General features: G+C 53.6%; 1 protein-coding gene across 1 annotated transcript; it reads left to right on the top strand.

Moving 5' to 3' along the window:
- RAB17 (RAB17, member RAS oncogene family) lies at positions 1-27,674 on the top strand. Its single transcript, XM_060625884.3, is given in 6 exon segments — positions 1-335; positions 18,947-19,106; positions 24,134-24,285; positions 25,397-25,522; positions 27,179-27,272; positions 27,546-27,674. Coding segments are annotated over 5 exon segments (642 nt in total). The 5' UTR covers positions 1-335; positions 18,947-18,949; the 3' UTR covers positions 27,659-27,674.
- The last annotated feature ends 10 nt before the right edge of the window (positions 27,675-27,684 follow it).

The following is a 27,684-nucleotide window of genomic DNA, read 5'->3' on the forward strand; positions in this document are numbered from 1 at the left end:
GTCCGGGAATGAGGCAGAGGGGTGGCCTCCTTTGGTGGAGTCCCAAGGGAAGCAAAGCCCTTCCCGGCATCCTTGAAGATCATCTTTGTCACTGTCGATGGTGGCGCCTCCTGTGGTTATTGGGGCTTTTACAGTTACCAGTCCTGGTGTAATTACAGAGCCTCCCGCTGTGGAATCTTACCCCAGCCCCTGTTTCCAGTTCTGCCCCCTGGGATGGGGTCTTCTGCATCCTGCCGTGCTCTGGGCAGGATAACCATCTACTCGGGCCGCGGTCCTTAGGAGAAGACTTCTTCACAGCAAAGCTGGAGAGGAAGAAAGGCCTGGAAGGGGATCAGGTACCTGCCTTCCCTTGCCTGGCTTCCAAACAGCGTTTCTTCCAGCGCATCCTGAGCTTCTGGCCCGGGGTGGGGTTGGGGGGGGGGTGGGCACTGAGTGCTCTGGGCGACTCTGACTGCCCTTCATGCTCTCAGGGGCTCACCATCTACTGTTAGGGCAACATTCCTTGTATTGCTGTTGCGAGTGATGGAATTTGTATTATGATTTACTTCTGCGAAGTTTCCTTTGGCCTTTTCAATCCACAGTAGGCTCCTCGAGGGCTTTTCTGTGTGGCTGCAGGGCTCTCTGGCACAGTTCCGGGGGGCACGGGAAGGTTTTTGATAAATACTTAATGAAGGACAAGTTTGCAGATCTCTTGTGCAAAAGAAATGACGTGCTCACTCCATTCTGTGTTGGTCAGACTGCTCTTGGGGGTTTGGTCTCGTTCTGGGAGTAAATTTATGTGGGCCATCGACAGAGTGTCCAGAAGGGCAAGTGGGGGAGGGGGCTTGGTGATGCGAAGAAGCTGAATGGCATGGCTGCTGGGAGGGCAGCAGGCATGGGTGCAGGGCACTCGTGCAGCACGAGCAAGGACGTTTTTAGCGCTGGGGCCTAAGGGGCACAAGGAGCCTCAGGGAGGGATACATGTCCAGGAGTGCCCCAAGGAGGCACTGGCACCAGGTTGGGTGGGTTCCCTCAACATGTGCTTCCTTACCACTAGTCCCAGGGCACATAATAGGTAGTTCACGAAAGATGCACTTAGGGTCCAGTAACTTTGGGAAATGCGGGTCGAAGTAAAGGTGAACGGGGTGGGGTGGTGCACAGCTCCCCCAGGGGACTCCTCGGGCAAATGGGATGGTTCATTGACTCCCCAAGAAGGGATTGCAGGGAGCGGTCCTTCCAAACGCAGCTGGCCGAGCAACGCTGGTCCTAGGATCATATCACACGGGTCTAGAATTCACGGAGCCCGCTTTCGGAGCTAACAGAGCCCAGGGTCTGTTGGACAAGACGTGGGTCAAGGGCCCCGCCTGCCCGGCAAGGCTGCCACAGAGTGACTCAGCCCCCATGCCGGGTGCCCCACCTGGAGCTTTCTGTGGCTGTCTTAGTCCCTTAGGGCTGCTATAGCAGAGCAGCACCTTCATTTCCCACAGATCTGGAAGCTACAGAGTCCAAGATCAAGGTGCTGGTGGATTCCGTGTCTGGTGGAGGCCTGCTTCCTGGTTCAGGGACTTGCTGTGTCCTCAGTGGTGCAAGGGGCGGGGGGGGTCTCTCCGGGGTTTCTTTTACAAGGGCACTAAAGGACTCGCCCTCGCCCTTGTGCCTAATCTTCCCCCAAAGGCCCTGCTTCTGAACGCCATCAGATGGTGGGGGTGGAGAGGGATGGGGGCGTGGGGTTTCAACCCGTGGAATTTGCAGGGACGCCCGAGCCGCTTCCGGAACAGCCACGGGTGTCTTTCCTGTCTGGGATCAGCATGCATTTTAGGTACATTTGCCCTGAGAAGTTGAAACAATATAAAACCAGACTGGTTGTCATGTTTTGGAGTTTGTAGGCCGTGCACCGCATGAGTAATAATAATTACGTGATAATCATTCCAGTAACAGCCATCGCTCTGAGGACTGTCTGCCCTGTGCACAAGGAACCCCCTTTTGCTCAGACGTTTGTTCACGTTCCCCACACCCCATCTGCCTCCCCTAGCGTCCCCCACCGTCGATGGCTCATGGGGATGGGAGTTTGGGGAGTTTGCGGGGTGATTGGCAGCCGGGCAGGGCTGGTCTCTCGTCCATCCCAGATCTGAGGGCTGCTGTGAACACAGAGGGGCAGAGATGTGGATTCCAAGCCCCCTGCTCTGGGCTTTGATGAGCAACCTCAGTAGATGTCTAATAAAATCCCTTCTATTCCTGGTAGCTTCAGTTAACTTCGTAACTTGCAGCCAAAAGAATGTTTTCAAAATACATTGGAGACAGTGGGGAAGCATCGGCCCCCTGCCCCTCCCTGGCTTCTGGTGGAATCCTTGGCGTCCTCTGGCTTCTAGAAGCGTTTCCTCCATCTCGGCCTAACTTTCCCTTTTTGTAAGGACACCTGTTGTACTGGGCTAGGTCCCACTGTGATGACCTCACTTTAACCCGATTACCGCTCTTTGGCCTCTATGTCCAAATGAGGTCTCACGCGGAGGTACTGGGCATTAGCTTCAGCGTATGAATTCTGGGAGAGACGCAGTCCAACTCGTAACACCGTGGGCGTCATAAATCTTCACGAGAAGCTCGGCCAACATGCTTATGGGGAGGTCTGTCTCTGCGAAAAGCGAACTGGGCGTTTGTTCAGGCCCAGTCCTTCGGGGGTTCCTGAACCAAGAGGAGGTCTTTGGACACTAAGTGTTAGTACTAGGTTGACGAGCATCCCCCAAAATTTGCGTCCTAGGAGAACCAGGGGTTGCCAGGAACCACCAGAAACTAGGAGAGAAGCGTGGAACAGATTCCCTCTCAGAGCTTCTGGAAGGAACCAGTCTTATGGACACCTTGATTTCCGGGCCTCCAGGATTGTGGGGCAACACATTTCTCTTGTTTTAAGCCCCCAGTCCCAGGAAACTAGTGCAGAGCTGAACCCAACGAGGGGTCTCTGAGAGGATAATCACCCGACATGGGACAGCGGACCGAGCCCAAGTCCTTCAGAGCTTGGCCCCGCGTGCTGCACGGATCATGCTGGGAGGCACCCCCATCTCTCCTGGGCCCCAGCTGACAGGGGCACGGAGTTTACCCCACAGAGATAACGGTTGTAACACGAGCACACACGCACTATGTCACTTGTTTGTTCCACGTGACTAACTAGGATGATCATGTTCTCTTGTGGGCACTTGGCCACAAGAGCAGAGACCAAGAAAGTGGACAGAAGGAAGGAACGGAAGGACAGCGGTGGGACTCTAGAGGGGCGGCAGATTATAATTTGGTCCCCGGAGCTGCAGCAAGTCCTGAATCACTTCAGCCCAGCCCCCACGAGACCTACTGCCAGGATCCCCCCACCACTGAAATCCCTGTCAGTCCTTACGGCCGAAGAGCTGACAACCTGGCGGCCTGTGCCCACCGCTGGGCAGGGACTGGGGACCCTGCAGCTGGGGAAGGAGGGGCTAAGCTGGTGCTATAGAGTCTCAAGAGCGACGGCCACACCAGCGCCAGACAGGGGCCCCGATCTGGACGTCGCCTCCCCAGCCAGCAGCTGGTCCAGGGTTCCTCACCTCCCAGCAACTCCCTCCTCCCGCTTTGCTGATAGGACAGGTTCGGGGGGAGCACCCGGAGGGATGGGCTCTCACCTCTCACCCCTGCAGCTGGAACGTCCAGCACTACACTCTGTAGAGGGCCCGCCTGGCCGCTGCCTTGCCCTCCCTGACTGAGAGAAGGAAGTGCCGGTCAACCAGCACAGAGGGAGGGTCAGGCCCTGGCCTTGGCATCTGACAGACGTGAGTTCGGAGACTGCTCTGTCCTTTGCAGGTTGTGGGACCCGCAGTAGGTCATTGACTTCTCTGAGCCTCGGTTCCTACATCTGTAAAAGATGAATAAAGCTGGGTCCAGAGCACGGGAGGTTGTGAGCAGCGAAGGACTGGGAATGTGCAAGACCCAGCACGGAGCCTGGCGTGGGATGAAGAAGCGGGGGTGACTCGGCCCTTGAAGGAAGGGACCTGCTCTGCATGAGATCGTGTTGATACGACTTCCCTCTGAGGGCCTCCCCACGTGCTCAGGGCAGGGCAACTAGAACTTACAGGTCTGAAGAGTCAGAGAATGCAGTTCAGGCTGCCAAGAATGGCTAGAAAATAAGGGGGAAAATCTTAGTGTACTGAGAGTCTTTGTCGTGAAAGGGTGTTGGGTTTTGTAAATGCTTTTTCTGCATCTACCGACTCGACCCTGTGATTTTTCTGTTTCAGCCTCTAAATGTAATGGATCGCATTAACTGATTTTTGAATGTTAAACTAGCCTTGCATACGTGGGTTAAATCCCACTTGGTCGTCATGAATAATTCTTTTTATACATTGTTGAATTTGATTTGACAATATTTGTTGAGGACTTTTGTATCTGTTCATGAGAGATATTGATCTCTAGTTTTCTTTTTTTTTTTTTTAATGTTTATTTATTTTTGAGAGAGAGAGAGAGAGCGGAGGAGGGCAGAGAGAGAGGGAGACACAGAATGCAAACAGGCTCCAGGCTCTGAGCTGTCAGTGCAGAGCCTGATGCAGGGCTCGAACTCATGAACCGCGAGATCATGACCCAAGCCGAAGTTGGACGCTTAACCAACTGAACCACCCTCTGTCGTTTTCTTTTCTTATAATGTCTTTGGTTTTGGTATTAAGGTAATGCTGGCCTCATAGAATGAGTTAAGAAGTATTCCCTCTACTTGTGTCCTCTGGAGGAGATTGTAGAGACCTGGTTTGATCTCTTCTTTCAATGTTTGGTAGAATTCACCAGTGAACGCATCCAGACCTGGTGCTTTCTGTTTTGGAAGGTTATTAATTACTGATTCAGTTTCTTTGATAGACATAAGCCTATTCAGATGATTTCTTCTTGCGTGAGTTTTGGCAGATTGTGTCTTTCCAGGAACTGGTCCGTGTCATCCAGGTTATCATGTTGTGGGTATGGAGTTGTTCACAGTATTCCTTCATTATCCTTTTATTGTCCATGAGCCTGTAGTGATGTCCTCTTTCATTTCCAGTATTAATAATTTGTTTCCTCCCTCTTTTTTTTTTTCTTAGCCTGGCTAGTGGCTTATTAATTTATTGATCTTCTCACAGAACCGGTTTTTGATTTCTTTGATTTTCTCTGTTGATTTCCTGTTTTCAGTTACAATGACATCTCCTCTAATTCTTATTCTTTCTTTTCTTCTGCTTACTTTGGATTTAACTTGTTCTTCTTTTTCTAGTTTCCCAGGGTGGAGGCTTGGATGATTGATTTTAGATCTATCTTCTTTTCTACTACGTTCACTGCTATCTATTTCCCTCTGAGTGCTGCTTTTGCTGCATCTAGCAAATTTCGATAAGTTGTATTTTCATTTTCATTTAGTTCAAAACATTTTAAAGTTTCCTGTTAGATTTCTTCTTTGCCTCCCGCGTTATTTGGAAGTATGTTGTTGAATCTCCATGTATTTGGGGATTTTCCAGTTATCTTTCTATTACTGATTTCTAGGTTAATTTTGTTGAACTGAGAGCAGACACTGTATGATTTCTATTCTTTTAGGTTTGTGAAAGTGTGTTTGATGACTCAGGACGTGGTCTATCTTGGTGAGTGTTCCACAGGAGCTTGAGGAGAATATGTATTCTGCTGTTGTTGGGGAGAGGGATGAAATCTTAAAGAGAAGGGGGCCACAGAGGAGAGAGCCCCCAAATACTGCATCTTGATTGTCCTGAAATCCTTAGCTGATGTCTCAATGGTGCACACACACAGGTAAGACTGCAAGAAGCTTGGTGGCAAGTGTCACCTGTAGGGCACGAAGAGCTGACAGGGCCTCAGCTCCTGCCCACTGTAGGGGAGACAGAGTGTGGAGTTCATGTTCTGTCACATAGAAGAGCTTGGTAGATGCCTTAGGCTTTCCATTGAGACCCCAGAAGGGCCTCAGTTTAGGAGCCAAGGCTATGTGCCAGGACTAATATTCACCCTAGGATCCATGGCAAATCAAAATAGGTCCCACCCCAACCAGGTATGAAGCAAAATTCCCACAGGTTCGTGGTGATCCACCAGTAATTGAACTGGCTGCTGAAAACAGGTCAACACTCTTCAAGGGTAAAGGAAATGAGACCCATGGTTAAGAGAAAAACAAAACAAAACAAAACAACCAATCAATAGAGACAGACTCACAAACAAACCAGATGTTGGAATTTGTGCACAAAAAGTTTAAAACACTCTGACAAATATGGTCAAGAATCCGTATGGAAAGAGAGATCATATAATAGGCAAAGAAGTGTGAATTTCAGAAGAGATTCAGAAATTATAAAAAAAAAGTACCCAGTGGAAATCAGATAACTTACAATTATAATATAATATACTTTTTAAAAATGTTTATTCATTTTTGAGAGACAGAGCATGAGCAGGGGAGGAGCAGAGAGAGAGGGAGACACAGAATCTGAAGCAGGCTCCAGGCTCTGAGATGTCAGCACAGAGCCCGATGCGGGGCTCAAACTCAATGACCGCAAGATCATGACCTCAGCCGAAGTCAGATGCTTAACTGACTGAGCCACCCAGGCACCCCTATAATATAATATACTTAAGAAATCACTAAAAGAGAGAGAATGGAATACGACAAGTGCTTGATGCACTCCACAGAGATGGAAAAAAAGAACAAAGGAACAAAGAAGAGAGGGAACAAATGGAAAATGAACATCAGGATGGTAGACTGAAATAGAACCATATCATTAATTACATTAAAGGTAAATGGACCAGATACTCTAAATTAGAAGGCAGAGAGGAGAAAAATGTTAAGACTCAACTCTGTCTACTGTTTTCAGTACACGCACATGAAACATGAACATGCAGACAGGCTTGCCCACTTTGTTCTTGGGGGTCTGTACCCCCTTTACCTCTTCTCCAGCTCTATCCCTCTTCACTTGCACTCCCAAGTCAGCCCCGTAAGGCTGGGAATCAGGCAGCCAGGAGAAAAAGTCCCGTGGAAGGCAGGGACTGGGGAGCAAGCAGAGAAAGCGAAGCCAGAATCCCTTTTAGAAGGTGTGTGGTGGTGGGGGGGGAGGGGCGCCTGGGTGGCTCAGTCGGTTAAGCGTCCGACTTCAGTGTGGGTCATGATCTCGTGGTTCGTGAGTTCGAGTCCTGCGTCGGGCTCTGTGCTGACAGCTCGGAGCCTGGAGCCTGTTTCAGATTCTGTGTCTCCCTCTCTCTCTGCCCCTCCCCCGTTCATGCTCCGTCTCTCTCTGTCTCAAAAATTAACATTAAAAAAAAAATTTAGAAGGTATGTGGTGGGAAGGATGGGGAGTGTGTTCATGCTAATGAGTTTTCCCCCATCATGGACTGTGCTCAGAATATTTATTTATAAGTGGTGTACTTGAAAGTTAAAACATGTTATTCCACTGAGACAAGACATGAGGCATAGGTTCTTAAGCCAGCCTACAACAGTCGATGTTTGACAGGCAGATTGTTCTATGCTTTCATCAAGCATGCCAAGGAAATGGTAGCTCCTGTTGGATTAAATTAAGCTGGGTTAGAGGAAGTGTCAACGTCATGATGCTTAATCTCTGGGAACATATGGAGTGTCTTCACGTATCCGGTCTTCTGTGTCTCTCATCAATTAATGTTTGGTAGTTTAATTCACTTTTATCTGGTTACTTTCTAAAAGTCTATCCTTAATAATATTATAGCCGATGTCCTGTTGGATTTTCTAAGTATAAAATTATCCGTAAATAATGACATCTATCCTTCTTTCTTATGTTAATTATTTCTTTCTGTCTTGTTTTGTGTGTGTGTGTGTGTGTGTGTTTTGGTTTTACTATCATAATGTGTGACCAAGGGAATTTAATGTCATGGAAATTAATAATAAAAGGAAAATTAATACAGGGGATACTTGTTCGGTCTTCTGTATTTAATTAAAATACTCCTACTGCTTTTCCATTAAGTGTGATGTTAGTTTTGACTTTAAAGGTAGGTCTTCCTGTCTTCAGAAATCCTTCCTTCTAATCAAGGAATTCTTCATATTAGGTTCATGGGTGAACGGGTTTGATCCAGGAGTATCCTGAAATCGTGGGTACAGAATTTTCTCTAAACGCTTACATGCAAAGATTGGTTCAACCAACACTTACCTGGTGACTGTTATGTGCCAGACTTGTTCTAGGCCCTGAAGTTACAACAGTGAACAGAGCAGTTAAAAAATCCTGCCCTTAGGAATTTATAGTGTAGTCAGGGAGACAGCAATAGACAATAAGGAAAATATAAAACATGTGAGCCGCTGTGTCATATGGAGAAAAATACCGCAAGGCCGAGGGGCAGGGAGTGCTTGGGTAGGTCGGTCAGAGGAAGAGTTGTGGGGAGGGGGCTGTGAGAGCAGGCCCTGTTGTGGGCTGAATCGTGTGGTCCCCTGAAAGATGTGCCCACGTCTTAACCTATGGTACACGTGACTGTGACACTATTTGGCAAAAGACTTTTTGCAGATGTCATTGAGTTAGGGATCTGGAGATGAGGTCATCCTGGATGAAGCGGTGGGTCCTAAATCCAAGGCCAGTGTCTTCGTGAGAAAAGGAGGCCCACCGAGGAGGCCCTGTGAGGACGAGGCAGGGACGGGCCTGATGCAGCCAGGGGACCCCGAGGGCTGCCAGCAGCCACCGCAAGTCAGGAGAAAGGCCGGGGACAGATCCTCCCTCAGAGGCTCTGGGAGGAAACAGCTCTGTGAACTCCTTAATTTCGACTTCTAAGCTCCAGAACTATAAAAGAGTTAAGTCTGTGTTGTTTTGAGCCACCCAGTTTATGGTCATTTGTTACAACGGAAGCGAACATGGCCTGAAGTGTGTCCGTCTGGGAGGAGAAATTTCCAGGTAGAAGGAACAGCAGCGCTAAAGGCCCTGGGAGCCTTTAGCCAGTGGAGAGCAGCAGAATGAGGGGAGGGGTCACGGACTAGGGAGGGGGACGGCATCCGTCGCTACCCAACTGCTCCCCGTCAGAAGGCCCTTCGTCTTCTTGCCGTTGGGCGAGTTTCTGGTCCCTCCTCGGTGGGTCCGGTGTTACCTCCCTGAAGGGTCCATCTTGACCCTCCCCTTCCGTCTGGCCGGGGGAGCCTGCCTCTTCTGCTCGCACCGACCGCTCTGTTAGCACCTTGTCCGAACCTGGGGAGGCTGCCTCTCACCGGGCAGGCCCCTGTCCCGGCCTGTAGGGTCCTGGGTGCCTCGGGCCGGACTTTGCTTCTTTGCTCTGCTCTGCTCGGCCCAGCCTGGAAGTGAGCCAAGCACCGAACTGATTGCTGAGCTGAGGAATTTCACTCGGTGTTCAGAAATCCCTGCCGGAATTTTCCATTGAGATAAGCAAGGGTGAAGGTTTGGAGGCAAGGCAGATGGCCGTTTCTGCTTATCTCAGAGGCCTTAGGAGATAAGAACATTCTGGAAGACCCGTACCTCAGCCATCTAGCACACTGGGTCTGATCCTTAACTACAGGAAGCCCAAGAAGGAAGGGGACGCACCTCTTCCCCACAAACCCCCACAGCGGGGTCACTGGGCGCGTCTCCTGGAAAGATGTGGTAACAGTCTGGGCCACACCGGTGGCCTCTACACAAGGATTGGGGGCAGGGTGGGGGGTGCTGGGCAGGTCATTGGCAGTGTCTGTGACGAGCCCTGATAACTGCTTCCAAAATCTCAGAGATGTTTCTGTGGCGGTGGGTCAGGCGTTCGCCATGTGACCCCAGGAAGGCACACTGGTGGGACGTTACAGAAGGCTGGTTTGGGTGCGAAAGAACCCACATGCAGGGGCTGCCTCGGGAAGCAGAAAATCCCTGGTCACTGCAGATGGCAGAGCAGAGTCTGAAGAATCGGTTGGCGGGGGTGTTACAGACGGTCTTCAGACACTAGCTGGGGGCTCAGACCAGATAATCCCCAGGGGCCCTTCCGGCTTCCACATTCTATGATTTTGTATTTCTTTCCAAAGGGGAACACAGTAAGACCTTGGATTGCAAATTACTTGTTCTGTAAGACTTCCGCAGGACGGGCAAACGTTTCTAATAAATTTTAACTTGATAAACGAGTGGTCTTGGGATCCGAGCAGTACGTGATGCCGAACGTCACACGATCACCCCTGAGCCAACGGTTCTTGAAATTCGCTTTGGATGACAAGTGTGTTTCCGGAAGGAATTATGCTCGTAAACCAAGGTTTTACTGTATACGCCTGCGAATGTGGATGCTTGTACATACGTACGGCCCGATTCCGTGGCGTAGCAAAGATTCCCTCTGCTGATGCGCGTGCAGGAAAGTTGATAAAATGCCAAGAGAGAGAGCTCACAAGTTATACAGCTCCATCAAGATGATATTAACGGTGTCACAGAAGTGAATGACTTTGCCGTTTTTGCCTGATTTCCCACGGTCCACCAGCAGTGCGCTAATGGGTAGATTTACTCTGGGTCAGCTGGGCAAGGTGTGCCCCCCTGTGTGGGCCTTAGCTCAGGCATGGGGTAGGCAGGATTCTGCACTATCGGCCCGTGGTGTCCACACCCCGTATAATCCCTTCCCCCTGAGGATGCCCAGGGCTGTCGATAGGATGGATGTCCCTCCTGAGTTAGGTGATGTTACATGGCAAAGACGAAGGGTTTTTTGCAGATGTAATTAAGGTCCCTTATCAGTTGACTTTGCGTTAATGAAAAGGAAGATGTGCCTGGTGGGCCTCACCTAATCAGGCGAACCCTTTAAAAGAGGGTCTGGAAGTCAGAGAGACTCTCCTGCTGCCCTGGCAAAAGCAAGCTGGCATGTGTGACCCCTGTGGGAGGGGGCCACATGACAAGGGCCAGCAGGTGGACCGTAAGGGCTGAGACGGGTCCTGGCTGACCGCCAGCAGGAACAGGGGACCTCAGTCCCGCAACAGCAAGGAGCTGAGTTCTGCCCACAACTGGCTCGGAAAGGAACTCCGGCTCCAGAAAGCCTGTGGCTGAGCCGACACCGTGACTGCAGCCTGGGAGACCCTCAGCAGAGGACCCAGCCGGCTGTGTGCACACCCCGGACCCTCGGAAACCGAGAGGTGATACACATGCTGGTGGCCGTCTGTCACAGAGCCTGGGATGAAGACACGGGCCCTGAGCCTGCCCCTTGGGGCCCTCAGTAATAGAATGTCCGGGCAGCTGGATAGTCACATGGGGGCTGAACGGATTCCAAAAATCTCTCCTGTGGTGAGGGCCTGGCTTTGAAATCTATTGTCAGACCTCAGGCACAAAACTCCCTTTTTGGAGGTAGGATGCTGGTGATCAACGACCTTGTCTCTGCATTCCTGCCGTAAAACTGGGATTTACAACACTCTCTCATTTTGTGCCCCCTTCCCCCCACCTGCAGGAAGGTGGATACTTCACCGTAAATGGGGACAAGCCCATCCCTGTTAAAAAAGAGAAGAAAAGCATCGTCATCAGTTTCAAAACCGGACCCTCCCCCGTATGGTTATATAGGCGGAACAGCACATCCTCCCCCGGACCTTTGGTTACTGGTCTGCAGGGGTGTGTGTGGGGGCGTGAAGGTGCCATTCACAGGCAGGGAGAGCTCCTGGGTCTCCAAAGTGGCAGGGCCCAGCCACGCTTGTTGGTGGGATCCTGGGAGGTGGCCACATCCCCAAGGAAACGATTGTGTGAAGGAAGGATCCCCTGCCCCAGGGGCGGTGTGGGCACACCAGAAAGAAGCTGGTCCTGAAGGGGCGGTGTGAGGGCCTGACAGCAGGAGCCTGGCATAGACGAACCCCCTCCAACACAAGATCCCAGCACCCCAGGGGGCGTGGGGAATGTCTCCTGGCAGCTAAGTGGGATGGGAGCCCCCTTCCATCCGTCCCTCCCGTGGCCGGGTCTTCTCGTCCTCTGGGAGGAGCAGTCGGGCCGAAGGGTGACAAGGCTGGGAGGGGGCGTTAGAGAAACACAGCCCCTCACCGCCCCCTACCCCCACCCGTAGCACCAGGATCTGGTTGTCCGACCCCAGGACCAGCCCCCCCCTGGCTTGCCTCTGGTTCGGGGGCAGGGCCCCACAAGAGCTGGCTTCCAGCTGTCTGTGGCAGGAATAAGTTCATTGGACCAAAATACAACCCTTTATTCCCTGAGCTTGAAGTTTTGAGAGCAACAGAGAACCTGCAGCCCCCAGGAAGGACCAAGGGATCCTCAGCACTGAAAGGAGGGACAGAGAACAAAGCCTAGAGCTTCCCCCAGCTCCCCTGCCTTGAATGACAGCTCACACCTGCAGAGGCTCTATATCTGGCCCGCCCTGCCCCCATCCCAGGTGACACGGACCCTGGTGGACTTTGCCCTGGGATCCTCCCGGAAGGGAGGAGGAAGGTTGACTTTGGAGCTGGAGGCGGGGTGGGGCTGGGCCCGGGCTGCTGTTCTGACCTGTTTTCTGTTGGAGCAGGACCTGCGCCCCTCCCGGCCCTCCCACCTCCCACCGTCCCAGCCGCCTGGTGAGGGAAGCAAACCTTTCCCCAGGCCACAGGACTGAGAGAGGGGTCGCAGGCAGAGGCCCTGCGGGGACACTGATGACAAGCCGTCAGGCTTCCCGGGGGTGACCAGGCCTGGGACACACATGAGTCATTGTTTTAACTTCCGTGTGCTTTGTAGAGTGTGAGTGTGTGTGTGCGTGCGTGTGCGATGCTTGTGTCTGTGTGTGAGTGTCTGTGTGTCTGTGAGTGTCTGTGTGTCTGTGTATTTCGGTGTGTGTTTGTGTGTGCACACGTATGCACGTGTGTGAGTGTGTCTGTGACTTTGTCCTCGGGCACGTATCCAAAGGGCAAAGTGCCAGGTGAGGAGTTTGTTCTTCTGACGACCAGAGGTGTTTGGATCCCCGTGGCGGCGAGGTCAGGCTCCCAGAAGGGGCCTCCTGTCTAAATAGGGGCCCTTTGAGGGGCGCCTGGATGGCTCAGTTGGTTGAGCGGCTGACTCTGGCTCAAGCCACGATCTCACAGTTTTTGAGTTCGAGCCCCGCGTCCGGCTCTGTGCCGACAGCTCGGAGCCTGGAGCCTGCTTCGCATTCTGTGTCTCCCTCTCTCTCTTCTTCTCCCCTGCTCTCACTCTGTCTCTCAAAAATAAATAAAGATTACAAAAATTAAATAGTGGCTCTTTGGGAAAACCCTAGACAGGTGTTCACTGGAAACTGCTGGCGGGGGAGAGGAGCCCTTGAAGGGACCCATTTAAGATGACCTAGGTGCCCAGTTAGCACAGACTGGCGTCGGCATAACCAGCACGAAATCCCTGTGTTTTTTACACTCTGGGGCAGGGATGACACACGGGTGACGTCCTGCATGACAGACTCAGCAAATCAGACCCTTCCCCCAAATGCCCTCTCCCACCCCGAAAAAGGACTAGCTTGGGTTTGCAACCCTTTCTTTTTCCCTTTTGTGGAAAGGAGACAAGCGTAGAGAGTGTCTCTTCACCCTAATCATGAATATTTCATTCCTGAGAACATCTTTGTGTTTAGGAGGACTTCAAATCACCCCATCTTGATTAAATTCTAAAGGCTGGGTCAGAAGTCATAGTTTTAATTTTCTCTCTGAACAGAGGGCTCCAGTCTATGACTATTGGAAACTTACAACGTATAATCACACAGAAACGTACACACGAAAGTGCTTTCTGCAGCCTTATTCATTACAGAGAAAACACTTCTGCCCAAGAAAAGATCTAGCAGTTGGGAAATGGTTCAGCCAAGTGGAAAAGCTGTGAGAGTGTTTTGTGGGTCATTAAATGTCTGTATGCTGAATGCATATAGAACATATACAGCAATGTGAAAAGCTTCTTTTAATACATATTGCTTTGTTTAAGGGGAGGATACATGATTTCACGTTAAAACTATGGGTTTTGGTTGGCTTGTTTTTAAGATTTGTAGAAAAGAAAAACAAGAAGACAATAGGCAAATGGCACTCCTGGTTATATTAAGGATGTAGGATTATGGGGGATTTAATTTTTTTCCTATCGACAACGATGTGCTTATATTGATGGTGAAATACTATTTTTATTTATTTTTTATTTTCTTAAGTTTTTATTTATTTATTTTGATAGAGAGAGTGAGCAGGGGAGGGGCAGAGACAGACAGAGAGAGAGAGAGAGAGAGAGAGAAAGAGAGAGAGAGAATCCCAAGCACTACCCAATGGGGGGCTCCAACTCATGAACCATGAGATCATGATCTGAGCCGAAGCCAAGAGTCAGACGCTTAACCAACCGAGCCACCCAGGCGCCCCATGAAATACTATTTTTAAACAAAGCGATGTATCACCACCAAAGGAGCAAGATGCTGGAATGTGATATCGTGGTAATGGTGTATTCGTTCATATTCCACCTGTTTTGATTCATCCGGACATGTTTGGGGCTGAAGATTTTCTAGATTTAAGAGCTTTATTAATCTGAGCGCATAAATAGCAAGGCAAACTTGAAGGGGTATCTTTACATACTCGAGAAGGTGCTGCCGTAGGTGTGTTAGAACTTTCTCCGTGCAAAATTCCAGTACAAATCAATGGGAGACCGGCTTCTAAGCAGGAGCCTTAAGTCCTTCCTGTTAGAAGCGAGGTGTTAGCTGGGGGGTGATGCAGAAAGCTTGGAAGTTGCATCCTTAAAAGTGTTTCTTTTTTCCAGCTTTGTTGGGGTGTAACTGACATCTGACACCGTGGGTTTAAGGCGGGCACCCTGTTGATTTGATACATTTATGGATTGCGACAGGATGCCCAGCACGGTGTTAGCTGCCACCTCGTCCTGTCTCACAATTACTGTTTCTTTTTGGCACTGAGAACAGTGAAGATCTACCCTCTTGGGGACTTGCGAGTATACGATACAGTATCAGTAGCTAGGACCTCCGTGCCGTACATCGGATGCCCAGCCCTTGCTAACCTTGTAGCCGGAAGTTCATACCCTTAGACTGACATCTTCCCATTGCCCACCCCCAGCCCTTGGTGACCACCGTCCTGCTCTCTTTTTCAGAGGGTTTGCTATTGAGCTGACTGTCCTCAGCTACTGTCCTCGGTGAGTCCAGGCTGGTGGCTCCCTTGGGCAGGCTCAGTGCACCACTGTTGTTGTTGTTTTTTTTTTTTTTTTAATGTTTATTTTATTTATTTTGAGAGAGGGAGCGAGCGGGGAAGGGGCAGAGCGAGAGGGAGAGAGAGAGAGAGCTCCAAGCAGTTCCACACTGTCAGTGCAGAGCCCGGTGCGGGGCTCGAACTCACAGACGGTGAGATCATGACCTGAGCCGAAATCAAGAGTCGGATGCTTAACCAACTGAACCACCCCCCCTCTGCCCCAGGCGCCCCTGCACCACTGTTCTCGAAGTGGGAAGCACATGCTGGCACCCTCTGCAAGTGGCTGACACCACACCAGTGCCCAGGGAACCCAGGGTGAGAGTGAACACGGCCCGCTCCGGCTTCGAATTCTGTGTCTCTGTCTTAGAAAAGCTGCTGGGCCTCTCTGTAAGGTGAGGGTAACGCCAGGACCCCCCCGAGGCTTCCGGCTCAGCTTCAGTGGGACGCTCTATGCAGCCTGAGCCGGTCAGGGGCGTGTGGGCACGTCTGCCCTGCCCCTCCGTGGAGCTGGCCTCTTCGTTAGGCTTGGCTGCTTCTCCTATCACAGCCTCGCCCGAGTACCTGTGCAGGGTGACCGTGAAGCAAGTATCGGTCAGCTTTTCTTGGCCCCTCGGGGCTGAGCCCTCTGTATGGATCTTTTTCTACCTTTTTGTAGATACCCCAGGTCACCGCTTGGCAGGCTGCCTGGGGTTTGGCCGGCCGAGCAAACTGTGCAGTGTAAACAGCGCGTCTGTCCAATACGGCTTCTTGCCGAACCCTTCCTACGCGTGTCCATGAGGTATTTATTGAGCACCTACTATACGATCAACGAACACAGTCCTTGCTCTCATGAGAGGTTACAGCCTGGTGCATGCGAAAAGGTATTAATAAAATAATTATATCAAGTGCATCTCGGAAGTTCCAGTCCAGTAGGGCACCTGGGTGGCTCAGTTGATTAAGTGTCTGACTCCGGCTCAGGTCATGATCTCGCAGTTCACGAGTTCGAGCCCCGCGTCGGGCTCTGTGCTGACAGCTCAGGGCCTGGAGCCTGCTTCAGATTCTGTGTCTCCCTCTCTTTCTGCCCCTCTCCTGCTTGTGCTCTGTCTCTCTCTCAAAAATAAATAAAAACATTAAAAATTTTTTAAAAAGAATTAAAAAAACAAAGAAGTTCTAGTCCAGCAAGAGAGTGAAGTTGTTAAAAAATAATTCTTTGAGTTAAGGCAGAGTTACAAACTGAGATTAATTCAAGCTAGAAAAGGGCCAGGGGACCGCAGGCCACGTGATGGAAGAGACTTTTATCTGTTTTATTTACCTGCTGTTGGTGGGGACCGGATGTGATCAGGGGTGGCCGCTGAGGCAGGACAGAAGTCTGCTTCAGCTGGGACAGCGAGCCCTGAGCGGATCTAGGTGCTTTACCAGAAGCAAAGTCCCCAGTTTATCTGACAGCAGAGTGGATGCATAGTCAGTCTCCGGAAATATCTGAACTTTGAGACAATATCATTTTATTACCTTTCGTGGTGATTCCATTCAGAATCCTGGGCTCTGATTTGCCACGTGGCTTGCAGAGTTGGAATCAAGCTACAGATTTTATTCCTGGGGGGCCCGGCTGACGTTTCAGCGTCTCTCCTATTTTGTTCATGTTTATTTTGCGTTGGCTTTGAGTTTAGTCTTCGACTAATGGGTTTAGACCTAATGGGCTTAGGCTAATTGAGTTTAGACCGATGGGTCAGAAATCTGCGGAAGGAACTGCATGGGTGGAGGGCTCTCGGAGAGGAGGACGGACACTCCCGGGACCCTCGAGGGGCTGCTGTGTGTCTGGGTGTGAAGCGGCAGAAGTGGGCGGGGCTGGGCTGCCGTCCAGGCCACTGTACCCCGAACCCACCCCCGGCTGATTCTCCACGGAGAGCCTGCTCCCGGCCAAGTCGCTCGCGTCCTGCCTCAAGTCCTAAGAAATTGTCCTCAGTTGAGGCAGGCATTTCGAAACACTGGTGCTTCGATGGGTCATTTGCCCCTTCCTGTGTGTTTGGATGGTACACGGCTACTCATTCCTCGGGTGTTCGTTAGGCACCTACTGCGTGTGCTGCCCTGCCCCCAGCCCCGAAGAACAAAGATAAAAGTCACAGCAGCGGTTCTCAGCCTTGGCAGATACCGGGATCACTTGGGGAGCTTAAAAAAACAAAGACAAAAACAAAAACACAAAAACCATGGGTGGAAAACTTGAAACGCTTTATTTTTCTAAACCTTCTCTGAAACATCCTACGTTGACCCTGTAAGCATCATACTTGATGGAGAAACTCGTGAGTCCCATAGAAGATGGCACTTCACATGCCTCCCACGGTCCCCTGTCCCCAAGGGGCAGGAGCACCAGTGAACCCTTCTCTCCAGACCCGTAACCGCCCCCCCCCCCCCCCCCCGCCCCGTCACTTCTGCTTAGAACAGCCTCGTTAGTATTTCAGACCCAGCCCGGTTTGTGCTGAGACTTTGACATGCTTTTCCTCTTCTTCCAAATTCCTTCCCTTCCTCCCTTCCCATAACCCTTGGGGGTCTCCCTCCTCCCCACCATGTTACGAGGGAGCAGAGATGTTCCTAAGACTGCCTGCCAGGGGTGGCAGTCGATATTTTTTTTAGAAGAGGATTCTTCCTAGAAGCGCCCCGGATAATACACGGAGACAAAGTGGTGACCTTGGAATGCCACCAGTCTGTAGCTCCTCGTGAAACAGAGGGTCTGGCAACGTCTTCAGTGACCCCTAGCATCACCGCGACAGCGCTTGGCCGCTACTTGCCTTCTGAGGAAATGCAAGGCTCACACGAAGCATCCTGGCCAAGAGATGGCCTGCTGTATCTGATCAGATCTCTGTTCGGAAGCACCCAGCTCTAGGAAACACAGCATTCACAGGACACACTCAGTAACCACAGCGGAAGCAAACAGCCAAACCCAGACTGGAAAGTCGCAGGACAATCTGATCTCTTGAACAAATGAATTACAAAGAGAAAAAGATTCCCCTACATGTACTGAGATTTGCGGATGAAACAGCGAGGCTTCTGGGATTGGCTTCAAACCAATCTTTGGCGGGAGGGGGTTTGGGGACGTGAGTGAAGCAAGACTGGCCATAGCTCAGTGTGCGAATGCAGCACGGTGCTCGAGGACGGTCTCCATTCTACTGTGGCAGGTGCCCGAAGTTTTCTGTACAGAAAAGATACGCGCGGTTTGCCCAAATTTGTTTTGATCACAGAGCTGTTTTCCTCCACGGCATATCTCTCTGGGTGCTGAGGCTTTAGACACAGTGGGAAGGACCAAAACGTCGAGGTCCTTGAGACACCAACTTTTTCTTTAGGTGGATAATTCTGAAACACCAACTTGAACCCGTGAGTCACAGAGACGGTACGTTGCCTCTCGGATGTTTCAGATAATTTTTGGAATAAGTAATGGGTTTTTAAAAATTATTTATTATTTTTGTTAATTTTTTTTTAATGTTTATTTATTTTTGAGAGAGACAGAGACAGAGACAGAGCGAGAGCAGGGGAAGGGCAGAGAAAGAGGGAGACACAGAATCTGAAGCAGCTCCAGGCTCTGAGCGGTCAGCGCAGAGCCCCATGCGGGGCTCGAACTGACAGACTGTGAGATCATGACCTGAGTCGAAGTGGGACGCTTAACCGACTGAGCCACCCGGGCGCCCCTAAGTAATGTTTTTTTTTTTTAAAGTGAGAAGAATGGATTGAGGGCAGTAAGCCCCTATGATAACTAGCCCCTATGATAACTATGGGTCCTGCTGGGCACTGCCCGTACCCTTCCCAAACACGACCCCCAACTAGTTCCTTACAACAGACCTGTCACCCGGGTACGGCTCACCCCACTCTACAGGTGGGGAGACGGGGTTGCAGAGTGGGGCAGGGATATCGACCCAGGCTGCTTCCGACTCATTCATTCAACCTCCTGCAAATGCTGTCTCTTTGCAGGGCATGGCGCAGGCGGGAGGTGTCCCCTGCCCCGGGGCTGCCCTGGGCCAGCCCCGCGTGTTCAAGCTGGTCCTTTTGGGAAGTAGCTCTGTGGGCAAGTCCAGCTTGGCTCTCCGGTACGTGAAGAATGACTTCAAGAGCATCCTGCCCACCGTGGGATGTAAGTGACATGGGACAGCACGCCCTTCCTTAGTCCGCTAGAGGAGAAGCCAGGGCCGATGGCTCGGGTGCGGGCACTTCCCACACTCCCCCCAGAGCCCCGGGTCGTGCCCAGCACCGCAGGGAGGGGACGAGGACTGTGCTGGTCAGACACATGTGGAATCCAGAAGGCGGTCGGGTTTCAGTAAAGCAGGAGTCTGCAGGGGGTGGAGATTTGGGGTCAGGGCCTCGGATCCCCAGGGGTTGGTAAGCGGGATTGTACCTGGTGGAGGGGGGGGCTCTCCCTGCAAGGCGGGCTTAAGGCTGTCTAAAGGCACCGATCACCATCTTGTGACTAAGGTCATCACCCACGCCCGCACTGCAGAAAACAGGGTGGGACCAGGGGCTGGCTTGTCCAGGGTGCTGCTGCCTTCCGAGCATGCTGGCTTCAAGATACTTTACTCCAGGAGGGCTGGGGTCCCTGGGCCCCCCCAGGAGGTCTGGATCTGTTGGCAATTGCGTGCAGTGACCTGGCCACAGAGGATGGCACAGGCTCTGGGTACCGCCCTCTGGAAAGGTGTCTGAGTCAGGACGGTGTTCTAGCTGTCTCAGGGCAAGACCCCCATCCTTCCAACCAGGGGATTCTGGAGCCAGAGCGGTAACCGGGACAGACAGACTCATGTCCCGGAAGCAGAGCCAGAGTGGGAATCCCAAGTGAGCATAGCCTCCTCGGGGCGGGGGGGGGGGGGGCAGCCTGCTGAGGGGAGACCAGAAAAGCCCTGGTTCTCCTGGCCACCCCAGCCACCCCCAGCCACCTACCTGCGAGGCCCGGGTCCCACTTCAGGAGAGAGCTTAGTGGGGGAGGTGGAGGCTCCAGGTGGGAGTGCTGTGGCTGGGGGGCTTGAACCACAGAGAGCTCCCGAAGACCCCACCAGTGTTCCCACAGAGCGACCCCTCATCCTGGAGTCCCAACTGGCCGCAGCCCGGGGATTCGGGCCCATTTCCCCAGCCTGCACGGAGTGACATCTTTTGGAGAAATGCTGACATCTAGTGGTTGTGGGCGTATTCGCCCGCGGGTAGCAGTGCCTCTCCGGTCAGGGAAAGGCGGCAAGCATTCTCCACTGTCGCTGCTGAATCCTGGTGGCCCCGAGAAGGCATCCATTTCTCCTTCAACCGGGGCTCCGATGATGATGTTTATGGAAAAGGCAAACGCCACGAAGAGGCTCAGAGGAGTGAGTCAGCTGTTTGTTGACATTAGAAGGAGAGCGAGCACAACCACGTCCCTTATGTCAACGTTTGTAGAGACGCTTTTTAATCTGGGGCGATACCGTACAAGCCGGGCGCGCAGATGGGGGCTGTTCGGCGCACCAGCTTCCGGGAGCCCCCCCACCCCAGAGGGCGTGCAGCTGAGGCTGGGGCGTGGCCGAGGGGCGTGGCCGGAAGCGTCCTTGGCTCTGGGGCACCTGTGTTGAGGTCTTCGGTGGGACCAGCCTAGGAGGAGGAGGTGGGGGAGGGGGGAGGGGGGAGGGGGAGGAGGCCTGGATTGTGCCGTGACGGGGCCACGATACGTCACTGTGCAGGCGCCCCCGGCTCAGTCCATCCAAGGCCTGTGAAAATGTGCCAGTGTGTTCGAGAAACTGAAAATCCCCTGGGTTTTGGCCTGATCCCTCCCCACCCCCCACCTTGTTGCTAATATCATTTCAGGCAAAATCTCCAAGTCGGTCTGGATTCCCTGGAAGTTTACTTTTCAATCACTTTTTGGCTTTAGCTGTGACAATGTAGACAATGCGGTCCGTGGGTTTCTGAACAAGTGATTAATGTGGGCTCTTCCTGGTTGGAACCCAGGGGTCCCTGGGGCCCAGGACTGGCAGGTTGCTCTGGATTCCATTCCTGGGGCCCCGAGGGAGCTTGTGTCTCTCTCTGGGGCAGATAAGGTTCTGGTCTCTGCAAGTATCTGGTTATTCGTGCCTGGTCATCACTTGGACTGAAACCCTCCTTGCAAATTGGTTGGGGTTGCACATGGATTTAAGCTCAACGGGGAGCCATCTTTTACAAAGTGGAGAAGGAAGGGGTGCCTGGGGGGCCCAGTCGGTCTAGCGTCCGACTTCGGCTCAGGTCATGATCTCACGGTTTGTGAGTTCGAGCCCCGCATCGGGCTCTGTGCTGACAGCTTGGAGCCTGGAGCCCATTTTGGATTCTGTGTCTCCCTCTCTCTCTGCCCCTCCCCCGCTCGTGCTCTGTCTCTCTCTCTCTCTCCTTCAAAAACAAATAAACATTCAAAAAAAAAAAAAAAAAAAACCAAAGTGGAGAAGGAAAAGATAAGGAGCTAGGGCTGCTGAAGAGTAGGCAGATCCGAGAGGCCCCTGGGGAAGCTGGCAGTGGGGCCTGCTTACATCACGTTCCATCCTGGCAAAAGCCCCGTGAGGGCTGGGAGCCCTTCGTCCTACTATGGAAATAGGCTGCAGCTTTGTTCCACCCAGAGCTGTAGCTGCTCAGGCTGCCATAACAAACACCACCCACGGGGTGGCTTACACAGCAGTGATTTATTCTCACTCTCCTGGAGGCTGGCATCTGAGGTCAGCATGTAGGCCGGTAGGTTCTGTTTTGGAGCCTCTTCTCTGGGCTTGTGGGTACCTGCCGTCTGGCTGCTATCTTGCTGTGTGCTCATGTAGCCTTTCTTTGTCCTTGCATAGGAGGGAGGGAGAGGAGAGGGAGAGAGGGAGGGAAGGGAGAGGGAGAGAAGGAGAGAGAGGGAAGGTAGGGGGCAGAGGGAGGGAGGGAGGGAGGAAGGGGAGAGAAGGGGAGAGAGGGATGGTGGGGAGAGAGAGAGAGGGAAGGTAGCAGGGAGAGAGAGGGAGGGAGAGAGAGAGAGGGAGGGGGAAGGAGGGAGAGATCAAGCCTTCTGGATCTCTTCTCACAAGGTCATGATCCTACCATGGGGCCCCACCCTCATGACCTGTTCTAGCCCTGATCACCTCCCAAAGGCCCTACCTCCTAATACCGTCTCTTTGTGGGTTAGGACTTCACCTATGAATTTTGGGAGGGGACACAAACATCCAGGCACAACACCTCGGAAGTTGATCTGACTTCTGGTTTGGGGACACACAGGGCAATGCAGGCTGTGCGGGCAGAGGACGCCTGTTGGTGGGTTCTGTTAGGAGCCACCCCAAACTAGGTTCTCGTGTGAGAGAACTCTACCCGCGCTGCGCTGAAAACCTCAGCCCAGACTCATCCCTTATCCAGTGTCCGTAGCGGGTTGCATTGTCCCCCAAAAGATAAATCCACATCCCGATCCCCAGGGCCTGTGAATGTGGCCTTGTTTGGAAAAAGGGTGTTTGCAGCTGTGATTAGTTAAGGATGTTGGGATGGGATCATCCTGGATTTGGGGCCGGCCCTGAATCGGCGACAGATGTGCTCATAAGAACAGGAGAGAGAGAGAACAGGAGAGAGGGAGAACAGGAGAGAGGGAGCAAGCACAGAGTCACAGAGGGAGGGCCCTGTGGAGACACAGGCAGAGATGGGGTGACGTGTCTCCAAGCTGGGGAATGCCAGCAGGTGCCGGCAACTGCCAGAAGCCGGGAGAGAGGCAAGGAAACAATTCTCAGAGATTCCAGAAGGGGCCAACCCCGGTGCCAGCTTGATTTTAGACCTCTGGCCTCCAGGGCGGAAAGAACGAACGTCTGTTGTTCTGAGCTACCCAGTTAGCAGTAACTGTTATGGCAGCTCCGGGAACGGACGCGCTTGGCCTGGCGGTGACGGTTTTAATACCAAACACGCGGTTGTGTTTGCCAGTATCCCCTAATGGGTCCCAAACCTGGCCTGGGGTCTGGGCAGGCCAGCAGCTCCGCCTAGAGCCTCCTCCGTGCTCTGGACACGGCCTCCCCGGCCCCTCCCAGCCCCTCCCTCCAGTTCTGGAGAGGACACAGCAGAACACCTTGGTGTCACCAATTTCATTTACTTACTTATAAAGTTTATTTATTTCGTGAGGGGCGGGGGGAGAATCCCAAGCAGGCTCCGTGCTGTCAGCACAGAGCCTGATGTGGGGCTCGATCCCACGAGCCCTGAGATCAAGAACTGAGCTGAAATCAAGAGTCGGGCGCTTAACTGACTGAGCCACCCCGCTAAACAACTATTTTAAAACCTCACTGCTTCGGCAAGTAAAGCTCAGAGCTAAAAGTCAAACGGGAGGCAGATTTCCCAGTGCGTAGAATGAAGGGTTTGGGGCAGGTAGGTCCTTCGCTGCATGTAACTATTAAGCAGGGATGGGAATGAATACAGGTCCCGGCTCACTGGCTCCAGGGCGACAGGTGAGAACACAGAAGTCCACCTGTGCCATCAGGGGTGTGTGTGTGTGTGTGTGTGTGTGTGTGTGAGGAGCACAGGTTGGCTGCTAGAGACCCGTCCTCGGGAAGGAGGGGGGGACTCAGCAGAAGCCCTTGAAGGCTGATTGTTGCCTGAAGACCTCGGCGGACACCCGGGCGGCCAGAGGAACGACGCCGAGCGGGGCCCTCAGGGAAGGGAGGTCGGCAGGGAGAGGCGTCGACGAGGCCAGAAGGTCAGCGGGAGGCAGGAGGGACTTGGGGGACGACTGATGTGGTCGTGAGCACCTCTCGGCCAGGTTGGTCTGGTCACTGAGCGGCCGGTGGGGCGGGGGTGCGGACGGTTCTAGAGGTCCCCGGGGCTCAGCCGCATGGCTGGAAGCCCACTGGGACGTGCTGGACCCCTGGTTGTCAGAGGCCCCCAGATGTGGGGAGGCCCAGGCCCAGAGGTCCTTCCACGTCACGCCGTCCGGAGGACTTTGTCTTTGGGCCCCGAGAGCCCATCTTCCCGCCCGGAGCCTCTGCGGAATCTGCGAAGGGTCCACGGCAACTTGTAACGCTTTTCCTTTCGTGGAAGCCGCCGTCTTCCGGGAGAGGGGATCGCTCGGCCTTCCCGATGGTGACTCGGCCAGCTGTCTCTCTGGGCCCAGGGCTCACGACGGCCCGGCCCGAGCTGGGGGCGGGGAGACCCCGTCCTGTGGGCGAAGCTGTCCCCGGGCTTCCGTTCCAGGCGCGTTCTTCACGAAGGAGCTGGAGTCGGGCGCCGTGGCTGTGAAGCTGGAGATCTGGGACACGGCCGGCCAGGAGAAGTACCACAGCGTCTGCCGCTTGTACTTCAGGGGCGCCAGTGGGGCCATCTTGGTGTACGACATCACCAGGAGGGTGAGGCTCCCCCCGGGCGCGTCCCCACCCGCCTTCGCGAGGCACCTGCTTCCTTGGGCTCCCAGGCACGGGGACGCTAGCTTCTGGGGGCTTTCTGTGACCGGCCCGCGCTGGTGCTTTATGGTAAAACCACCACAGCCGGTAGAAAACGCTTAATGAAAGTCTGTCACTTCCTCCAGGAAGCCCTCACTGATAACCCCTGCTCCTCCTGCGTGGTTGAGTTTGTGCCCCTCCGTGGTCCTCTCAGAACCCCGCACGGAGCACCCCCGTCTACCGCTCACGGTTCCTTGGGTGCCCGCCGAATTGGTGACGGGTGTTGTCGCGGAAATAGTACGCGGCCCCTGGCTGTACGTCCCCCACAGTGTCATCTGGGTAGCTACTAAGTACGTGAGCAGGTGCTTAGAGCAGGAGGAGGGAAGGGAGCTGAGAGGAGGGGCACCTGACTCAGCCTGGGGTTGGGAGACTTCCTGCAGGGAGGGAGGGGAAAGTGGGGATTAGCCTGTTGGGGGTGAGGCGGGGCACGGGTGGTACGGTGGGCAGGTGAGCAGGAAGGGAAGACAGTCCTTAGTGAGAGAGCAGAGACCCAGAGACGGTGGGGTGAGGGCGGGGAGGGAGACGGGTTGGGCTGGGGAACGGGAGGCCGCCCACCTGAGCAGCTCAGCGGCAGGGGGGGGAGAGGGGCAGCCTGGGGCCCAGGGCAGTTTCCCCCCGCCCCCCCCCCCCCCAGACCTGGTCTCCAGGGTCTGGAAGTTAGGATCAGATGATAGCCACGCCCCCAACTCTCCCGCACAGAGTGGTCCCGGAGGGCCCCCAGGAGTGAGGGGCCCGAGGCCTGACCCCGAACAGCCCGCAGCCTCCAGACTCGGGCCCTGTGGGGAGGGGAAGGAGCTGTGGTATGACCTGGGCCCCGAAGCCAGAAGACCGGGCCGCCCCGCCTCAGGGGACAGAGCAGCCCTCCGGGGGGGTCTGTCGTCTGGCCCACTGGACGGTGGGCGCTTCCTCGCAGCGTGGCCGTGGACATCTGCATTGCCACGCCCGCATGTCTTTGCTGGGAGGGCCGATGAAGAGCACCCGTGAGATTTGTGTGGCGTTCATGTTTTTTCTTCGTTAGGGTTCCTTCTGCAAAGCCCAGCAGTGGCTGTAGGACCTCGAGAGGGAGGCGCCCCCGGGGGAGGTCGTGGTGATGCTGGTTGGCAACAAGACGGACGTCGGCGAGCGGCGGGAGGTGACGTTCCAGGTAGCGCTCGGGACTGGGTTGTGTCACTCCCCGAGGGGAGAAGGGGGTGACCCCGAGGTGGACACGACCACTCGCGACCCAGTCTCCCACCCACCCGCGTGCACACCACACCTGCACGCACGTCACAGTCACTCGTATATACTTCCTACTTGAATGTCCCTTTTGGGCAAAGATTTCTGATCTTTTCCTGGAAAAGTCAGGCCTAGCGATGGTTGTTCCCCACATGTGGGGAGGCCCAGGCCAGCCCTTCTGGAAGGGGGCGGGGGGACCCATGTGGCCGGCCTCCAAGGACCCTGGCCGGGTTAGCCAGGCTCACGAAGAAACCGTGGCCTTTCCTGCCCCTTCATCCCGGGCTGAGTTATGTGGGTGTTCAATCAATGATTGAAAAAGGGAGAAGTGAAAAAAATCCAGATTTCCTTGCTAGGAACCGAGCAAGGGCTAGAAACTAAAGAAAGCCATAGTTGGGGTGCCTGGGAGGCTTAGTCAGTTAAGTGTCCGACTTCGGCTCAGATCACGATCTCAGCATTCCTGGGTTCAAGCCCCACGTTGGGCTCTGTGCCGACAGCAGAGAGCCTGATGTGGGGCTTGAACTCACAAACCACAAGATCATGATCTGAGCCCAAGTCAAACACTTAACTGACTGAGCAGCCCAGGTGCCCCCAATTTTCATTTGAGAGAGAGAGAGAGAGAGAGAGAGAGAGAGAGAGAGATTGTGAGAGATTGTGAGTGGGGGAGAGGGGCAGAGGGAGAGAGAGAGTGTGGGGTTCGATGGATCCCACAACCCTGGGATCACAACCTGAGCCAAAATTGAGAGTCAGATGCTCAACTGACTGAGCCATCCAGGTGCCCCTGGCTTTCATTTTAAAATAATTCCAGGATTACAAAAAAGTGGTGCAGAAGTACCACAAAAAGTTCCTGTATGCCCTTCGCCCAGCCTTCCCGAACACTAACGTCTCGCAAAAACACAGAGCAGTGAGCAAATCAGGAAATGGACATTCACGCAATACTAAGTCCGCACCTTGTTCAGATTGTATCGGTGCCCCCCTGACACCCTGATGCATCACTCCCTGCAGTACTCACCCGTGTGGAGAGTGAGGGGGGACCCCCAGAAGGAGGGCTCAGCTCGGCTCGGCTTCCACATTTCCTGCCTTCTCACTTGCTTGGCCCTACATCAGAGCCCAAAGGTGCTGAGAGACGTGTAGGCAGGGAGCCGCCAGCTTCCCCTGGTGGCTCAGGCTCTGCTGGGAGGGGAGCCCTCCCCCTGCGAGGGCCTCCCCGCCTCCCTGCCTCCCCGGCCCTGGGCCCCTGCAGGAGAGAACCGAAACACAGAATTGGAAACCGTCACTGGTCTCGGGTCTTAGAAGGCAATTGAGTATTCCTAGGGAAGAGACTTTTTTTTCCTTAAAAAAATTATTTTTAAGTTTATTTCTGTATTTTGGAAAGGAGAGCATGAGCAGGGGAGGGATCGAGAGAGAGGGAGAGAGAGAATCCCGAGCAGGCTCCACGCCGTCAGTGCGGAGCCTGATGCGGGGCTTGATCTCAAGAACTATGAGATCATGACTTGAGAAAAAAATCAAGAGTTGGGCGCTCCACGGACTGAGCCACCCAGACGCCCCGGGGAAAGTCTTTTTGTAAATTTGCGGCCACTTCCTTCAGGAAGGGAAAGAGTTTGCGGAGAGCAAGAAGTTGCTGTTCATGGAGGCCTCGGCCAAACTGAACCACCAGGTGACTGAGGTCTTTAGCACCATAGGTGAGTGGTGGGGCCCCCAGGAGAGCAGGGGTGGTGGTGATGGTGGGGGAGGGGAGTCATCACTGCCTCTGCTTCTTGGGTCTCCTTTCTGGCGTCCTGGGACCCGACAGAATGTCTCCGGGGGCTGGAAGGTGAGCAGGATTGCCAGGGGCCTGGACTTCATGGCTCTGGGTAACCGTCAGGGAGGACGGGGTCCCGGGACTGCCCCGCGTACAGGGTGCATGCCAGGCCGGGGGCCTCCGCTCCCAGACCACCCTCCTCTGTCCTTCACAGCCCGAGAGCTGCTGCAGAGAGAAGACAGGAAGAAGGCCCAGCCGCAGAGGGGAGATGCAGGGCTGGCTCTGAAGGGGGCACCTGCCGGGCAGGCCAGATGCTGTGCCCACTAACAGCAGCCGCGCCAGGAAGGGCCTGG

Source organism: Panthera onca, chromosome C1, assembly GCF_046562875.1.
Source record: "Panthera onca isolate mPanOnc1 chromosome C1, mPanOnc1 haplotype 2, whole genome shotgun sequence".
Lineage (NCBI taxonomy): Eukaryota > Metazoa > Chordata > Mammalia > Carnivora > Felidae > Panthera > Panthera onca.